The sequence below is a fragment of the Chaetura pelagica genome, unplaced genomic scaffold, assembly GCF_000747805.2.
Source record: "Chaetura pelagica isolate M959 unplaced genomic scaffold, ChaPel_1.0 scaffold1145, whole genome shotgun sequence".
Classification (NCBI taxonomy): Eukaryota; Metazoa; Chordata; class Aves; order Apodiformes; family Apodidae; genus Chaetura; species Chaetura pelagica.
The window spans coordinates 200,539-207,694 of NW_009953300.1; the positions used below are offsets into that span (position 1 = coordinate 200,539).

General features: G+C 49.4%; 1 protein-coding gene across 1 annotated transcript in view; it reads right to left on the bottom strand.

The window, feature by feature from the left end:
• Nucleotides 1-6,209, bottom strand: part of ABCF2 (ATP-binding cassette, sub-family F (GCN20), member 2) — an 8,317-nt gene extending 2,108 nt beyond the window's left edge. Inside the window, exons 1-11 of the mRNA XM_009998048.1 lie at nt 5,972-6,209; nt 5,188-5,370; nt 4,688-4,859; nt 4,454-4,549; nt 3,288-3,390; nt 2,803-2,898; nt 2,577-2,696; nt 1,950-2,039; nt 1,631-1,741; nt 1,319-1,381; nt 340-468 (exon numbers count right to left, since the gene is read on the bottom strand). Coding sequence (XP_009996350.1) covers nt 340-468; nt 1,319-1,381; nt 1,631-1,741; nt 1,950-2,039; nt 2,577-2,696; nt 2,803-2,898; nt 3,288-3,390; nt 4,454-4,549; nt 4,688-4,859; nt 5,188-5,370; nt 5,972-6,209 — 1,401 coding nt within the window. The remainder of the gene's footprint in view (nt 1-339; nt 469-1,318; nt 1,382-1,630; nt 1,742-1,949; nt 2,040-2,576; nt 2,697-2,802; nt 2,899-3,287; nt 3,391-4,453; nt 4,550-4,687; nt 4,860-5,187; nt 5,371-5,971) is intronic.
• Between the last annotated feature and the right edge of the window lie 947 nt (nt 6,210-7,156).

The following is a 7,156-nucleotide window of genomic DNA, read 5'->3' on the forward strand; positions in this document are numbered from 1 at the left end:
TTCCTGCCTGGTATTCATCTCAGAAATAAGAGTTAAGCAAACTACTTCAAGTTACAATTAAAATGTGCTCAAATCTAGCACTATGCCACAACTTGTCTTCTCTTCACCCATATTCTGAGGTCACCTTACTCCAATCTACATATTGCTGCAATGCAAAGTAAGTTCCTATGAGCCATGAGCTGGCTGGGGTTTTTTTCTCCAATTCACAGTCAAAGATAGAAAAAGCCTTTTGATGCTGTGGTGTGGCACCCCACTGTCAGGCATCAGGAAAGCAACAGAAAATGCAGCAGCTCTACTTCCCTAATGAGCAAAAAGCAAGCCTCAACAGCTCATACTCACCTGCTGCTTCCCTGTCAGACCGTATCTGCCAATGATTTTTCTCATCTCCTCCTTCTCCTTGATCTCTGGGTAGCACTTGAGCATGTACTCCAGGGGAGAGAGGTCTAAGTCCAACTGCTCTTGCAAGTGCTAATAGAGAAGAAAAGTCAGCTTCAGGCTATGCAGGCCACCCACTTCATGGACAAAAGTCCTTCCCTCCCTTATGCCCCCCTGGTACCAGCTGAGCAGCAGAACACAGAGTCAACAACCCCCTCAAGTGCGGGCACAGTGCTGAGCAGCTGTGGAAGGACTTCTCCCAAGTACATAACGACAGGACCAGAGGAAATGGCCTGAAGTTGAGGCAGGGGAGGGTTGGATTGGACATTAGGAAGAATTTCTTTACTGAAAGAGTGATTAGGCACTGGACCAGCCTGCCCAGGGTCAGGAGTCACCATCCTTGGAGGTATTCAAGAAACCTGTAGATGTGGAACTTCAGGGGTTTCTCTAGTGGCAGAGATTATAGGGTTGTTGTTTTTTTGTGGGTGATTTTTGGTGGAGTGTGTGTGGTGTTTGAGGATTTTTTTGGGTGGGGTGATGTGTTTGTATTTTTTTCTGTTTGGTTTGGTTTTGGGTGGTTTTTTTTTGTTTTGTTTTGTTTTTGTGATGATGGTTGGTCTTGTGCTCTCAGAGGTTCTTTCCAACCATGACTATTCTGTGAACCTCCATTCCAGGGTCAGGAGCTGCTGCAGACCTGCTTAGAACCAAGCACAAGGCCTCTCTCTCCTGTGAAAGGTGAGAGGCTGAACAGGAAGGACCAGAGCAAGTCTCTTCTCAGAGAAAGAACATTTGCTAGAGCCCATTCAGCCAACAAAACTTCTCCAAACCCAGAAGGGCAGCAGCAGGAAGGGCCTTAAAAGCAGAAATAGAGGGACAAGATTCCTCATTCCTGACAGATTTTTCCTCAGCATTTCATGTCCCTAGTGGCTGCTGTGGGCAGTACCTGGTGGTATCTACCAATCTTCACGTGTGAGTGCTTGCGAATCATCCCATCTGTGGGCAGCAGCTGGAGAGAGAAGATAAACACATTTAATGAGGAAATCCCTCCTTTTTCTGCACACCAGAGTGCAGGATCCAGCTATCCCCACTGTGGCACAGAGGAGGCAGCTCAAACAGATCATACGAGAGAAGAAGCCCTGTGTTGCAACAAGTCCTTAGGAGTCCCAAGGCTTGTCTGGGATACTCTGGCAAGTAAGTGCAGCTTCATTGGAGACTACTGCAAACGTTAAGGTCCAGAGGAGGGCAGGGAACATACCTCTCCTGTCAGCAGTTTCAGAAGTGTTGACTTGCCAGCTCCATTGGGTCCAACAAGAGCTACACGGGTATCCAGATCAATCCCAAACTCCAGGTTATTGTAGATCCATGGCTGCAAACCACAAAAATCATGGCACATATCTTTCCCCTAGCACCCAGAGGCTCCATGCTGCACCTGTACTGCTCTGTCTTCTGCCCACAAGTTTGACCCACTGGCCAGGTGCTGCAGCCAGATCAGAAAGATGAACCAAAAGCCCAGTGCTCCCAAAGAAGGCAGGGATAGAAGGAATCTCCAGCCCCAGCACACTCCCCATACTCACCCCATCCTTGGTGTACTTGAAACTGACGTTCTGCACCATAATGACAGGAGGGGGGATCTTCCCACAGGGCGGGAAGTAGAATGACAGAGTCTGTAACACAGAAACCACCATCAGAGACCCTGGAGCACAGACAGGGCATGTCTCGGACAGCCAAGACTCACTACAAACATCAGCTGTAGACCAAGGCACCAGACTAACTTTTTATGAGCCCCTCTAGCAATTAACTTCCAGATTTATTCTGATTAGTTGTTTGCAAGCTCATCTGCTGGCTAATGAGTCCTTATTTCTTTTTCCTTGGAGCAAATGTGGGCTTATACTCTCCAAACAAGTAGGAGTTGCTCAGAGCATACTCTCTCCACCCTCTCCAATCCTTAGACATTAATTTTTTATTTCTTTGTCTGCAAAATAGCCTTACTGATATGACAAATCCCCTCTCTCCACTAGAAAACTATCCCTGCTCTTCTGACTCTTCAGCATTGCAGTGAAGTCACCCCTGGTCTCAGGAAGGGAACACCACTCTTGCTTCCAGCTGTGTCAGCCATTCCTTCTGTCAGTTAAATATCACCCCATTATCTAGCCCATGTTTCCAGTACTGATCTCTAGATGCAATCCCATGACTTATCCTACCTTATCATTCACAACTCTCTCTGTCAAGCCAGAAGCCATCATTTTTTGAAGGGTCTTCTCCTTGCTCTGAGCTTGCCTGGCCAGCTTGGCACTACCATGGCCAAATCGTGCAATGTAATTCTGCAACAAACACAGAGTGAGCCAAAAGCCATGACCACGAGGGTGAGGAGGTGCAGGGATGCCCACCTGCACGGGTCGAGAGGTGTTCATGCAGCTGGGCAGGTACCTTCATATGGGCAATCTGGTCCTGCTCCCAGTGGAATCGCTTCATTTGATTTTCTTCTAGTTCCAGGCGAGTCTTTACATACTGATCATAATTTCCCTGGAAAGAGACCGTGGAACATCATCCCCAGTACCTGAAAGGGGCTTAAAGGAAATCTGGGGAGGGACTTTTTACAGGGGCTTGCAGTGAGAGGACAAGAGGTAATGGTTTTAAGCCGAAAGAAGAGAGATTTAGGTTAGAGATCAGGCAGAAATTCTTCAGTGTAAGGGTGGTGAGACACTGGAACAGGCTGCCCAGAGATGTTGTGGGGGCTCCATCCCTGGAGGTGTTCAAGGGCAGGTTGGATGGGGCTCTGAGCATCCTGTTCTAGTGGGATGTGTCCCTGCCCATGTAGGGGAGTTGGAACTTGACGATCTTTAAGGTCCCTTCCAACTCCAACCGTTCTGTGACTCTATGACCAGCCCAAGGGCTCCGCTGGCCACGCTCACCGTGTAGTACTTCAGCTTGCGGTTGTGCATGTGGATGATGTTGGTGCAGACTCCATTCAGGAAGTCCTGGGAGTGGGATATCAGCACAAGGATCCGCTTGAACCTGTAGCAACACATATGTGATTAGAGACTAAGCTAGGAAAAGAACCCTTGTTCCTTGGCCCTGATGGTGACAGGATTTACATGCCTCAGATCTCTCTTGTCTACAACTGGATTAAGAAGAAAAAGAGCTTTGGAAATGCTTTGGGAAATATGGAGTAAAGCAGCTACAGCCAGCTACAGTACCAAAATACTGCAAACTCCTTCCCTTGGGTTAGAACACTCTTCATCACAAGGCAGTCTTCACAGAGAGCCAGGAGCTGGCTGCCCGTGAGCTGGGTGACAGCTGCTGGGACAGCTGACTCCACTGCCAACACCTCCAAGTTCCAGCCCCTGCTGCTTCTCTCAGCCTGGCACAGACTGCCATATTAGGTACACTGTGCCTGCTCCTGATCTGTGAAAAGACTGACTAAAGCCTCCCAAAAAGAGAGAGGTTCAAGTTACTCTCTTTAAACATCTGACTTGTAAAGCAAACATGCACAAGGTTCAACCTCTGCAAATGAACACCTGTTCTCACAGTCCAGTCCTTTATAATACACTACCCAGATAGCCTAAACTTCAAAACTCTTCCTTAGCTTTTTGCCTTAACCTGTAATATTTTATCTTGGTTTATGAAAATCAGCCACCCCACAGGCTGGAACAAGATTATCCTGAAACACTCGATACTACTGCTCGCTGAAAGCAGAGGAACAATCTGCACAGGGATGAGGAGCTGGAAGCCAGGTCTGGAAAGCTCACAGCACTGGTACAGCACACGGTGCTGGTACACAGGCTGCCAGGGCTGCTCCTGGCTTTCAAGCTTTAACCAGGAAGTACAAACCAGCATTTCTCATTTCTTCAGGGAGGGGGAGAGAAGGGCTTGTCTTGAGCTCAACCCCCTCTTGCAACAGGAAAACTCCCACAGATGTGTGCAGCAGCAAGTACCAGAAGCTGTCACTGGTGCTGCACTATAGCTGTGCAGCTACAAGAATATGGACACTTTTTCCAGCAGAACATGCTCACATGCTGACAAGACATTCCAGGAGAAAAAAACAACCCACAGCAGCAGCAAACTGCCTCATGCTTACGTTTTCAGCTCTTCCTCCAACCACACACAGGCATCCAGGTCAAGGTGGTTTGTGGGCTCATCGAGCAGCAGCATGAAAGGCCGAATGAAGAGAGCTCTGAAAGGAGAGGGGAGATGACAACGAATTGGGGTAACCCAAAGCCTCTCAAGCTCTGCCCCGAGTTCTTGGAACTGTGTCTGTGGCTCTGCCGGGTCAGGCATTCTCCCAGGAGGCAGCAGGCAGTACAGCACTCACCTAGCAAGAGCCACCCTCATTCGCCAGCCACCACTAAAATCCTTCAGCTTCTTCCTCTGCATGGCTGGCGTGAACCCCAAGCCGTGAAGGATACGAGAGGCCCGTGCTTCTGCCTTGTCAGCATCCAGCTCCTCCAGGCGTTCATATAACTCCAAGAGTTTCTCACACTCCGCTGAAAGAGAGCCTGCCTGTCAGCACTTCTACCAACAAACGCCTCTCAGCTGCACCTCTGTACAGCAGGGAAAGCTCACAGTTCATCTGCTTTACCACTATCCAGTCCCCTCTATTCCCAAGCCTGAGACACTTCTTAGTTGCATGGAAAAATTTCATCCAAAGAAGTGTAATCCCACAGGACTTTTCAACTAGTACAGGGCAGCTGGGGGAAAAGGGTACCACAACATGTAAAAACTCTGCCAAGGAACCCAAGTAAGAGCTGTTCTTTAGTGGGAAGAGAAATGGAGGAAATGTCCCTTGTCCACAAGGACTGTGAGCAGTTTTACCATCTTCATGAGCCAGACGTTCTGCCTCTCGCTCCAGCATGGCCCTCTCCGTGTCCACCTCCATCACACACTGCAGGGGGGTCTTGTCACTGGGAGGCATCTCTCGGGTCAGGTGGTAGATGTCAATGTGCTCTGGGATGGGCACTTCCCGCTTCCCAATGGCTGACAGGAGCATGGATTTCCCTGTGTGCAGACAGACACTCCACAATCACTTGTTGGATTCAGTGAGATACAATGTCACAGAGAAAGGGGTGAGATGCAGTCAGATCCCATTGATTCCCTTCCTTTCCAACCCCTTAGAAATTTCTTGCCTAAGAGGTCAGAACCGGAGACACAGCAGAGCCTCCTGCCTCACTGTGACAGGCCGCTCTCCAACCCACATTCTGCACCTCTCCATGGATTTTCCAGAGACTGTACAATTGTTTCCCCACTGAGGCCAAACCCAATTCCCTTCTCCTCTAAACTGTGCAAGTTCTTTGTCCAATAGCACCAGCAGTGGGTTTATTGAAACTGCTAAATAAATCCTGCAAACAGGAATCAGAGCCACAGATCCCAGGCATCTCACCCAAACACACAGACCAAAGCTAGAAAGCAACCTCAGACTTCTACCAGCAATCCTAACAATTCCTCTTTCTGGGTGTGGAGATGAGAGAAACAAAAGTGCCATGTCCCAGCCAGGTCTGTTTAACAGCCACCTTTCTGGTTTCCAGCATTTACTCCCTGCATCTGCCCAGCTTCTCAGCAGCACAGGATCTCCACCCAGCTCCAGGAAGCCCCTGCTTACCGATCCCGTTGAGTCCAATCAGGCCATAGCGTCTCCCGGAGTTCAGCTCCAGTTTTGTGTCACTCAGCAGCTCCTGCCCGTGGAAGGTCAGCGAGAGGTTGATGATGTGCACGTCAGTGCTGTTGGGGTGGGAGGCCAGCACTCCTGTCACAGCACGAGCCGCAGCTTTCTTTAACTCAAAGTCCTCCAGCTCCTTTGTGAGAGCATCCACCTCTGTGTGCAGAGACAGACCAGACATGTCCGTGATTTGCAAGCACAAAGGAAACCCTGAGCCCCTGTCCCAAGAGGCCAGGCCCACAGAAACAACTCCTGTGTCCCCATTTCTACAGAAATGTTGAGGAGGCCCAGATGCAACAATAGATGGATACATATGGTCTAACAAGAACTTTGATCTGCTCTCTAAACAAAATATAACGAATATGACTGAGTAGCCAGAACAAGAGACTTATCCAGGTATGATGGGAGCAACCTTCACTGCAGGAAGGACTGGGGTGGGAAGAGAATGTACCGAGTATTGCTTGAAAGCTTAAGGAAAGGGTTGGTCAAAAGAAAACTTAGCTAGAAAATAAAATGAATGAAAGTTGAGAGGAAGAAAGCACCAGCATTGGAATAGGCCCTACCAATTTTTTGAGAAGCTAGTATGTCCATGGGCATAGATCCCTCTTCCCTTTCTCCTATCACATTGGGAAATCTTTCCTGTTGTACTGATTCTCTGCTGCAGCCCAGAGTTACAGCCCAATTTTCACTCCTTGGTGAGACACTGCCATTTGAGGAAAATGGCACTGGGGACGTCAATAATAATGCAGCTGCTCAGAGCAAAAACCTGGTGTTCAGACTGTTCATGTTCAGGCCAATGGAGAATGGTACCCTGGCTGTCAACATCTACCGCTGCTGGCACACTCAGCAAAATCACCTGGGCTGGAAAAGAACTTTCAGATCATCCAGTCCATCCACTCCCCCAGCTCTGCCAAGGCCACCCCTGCCCCATGTCCCTCAGCACCATCTCCAGGGCTTGGAAACCCCTCCAGGGATGGGGACTCCCCCCCTGCCCTGGGCAGCCTGGGCCAGGGCCTGACAACCCTTGCCAGCCAGGAATTGTTCCCCAGATCCAACCTCCACCTCCCCTGGCACAACTTGAGGCCGGTTCCTCTTGTCCCATCCCTTGTTCCTGGGGAGCAGAGCCCG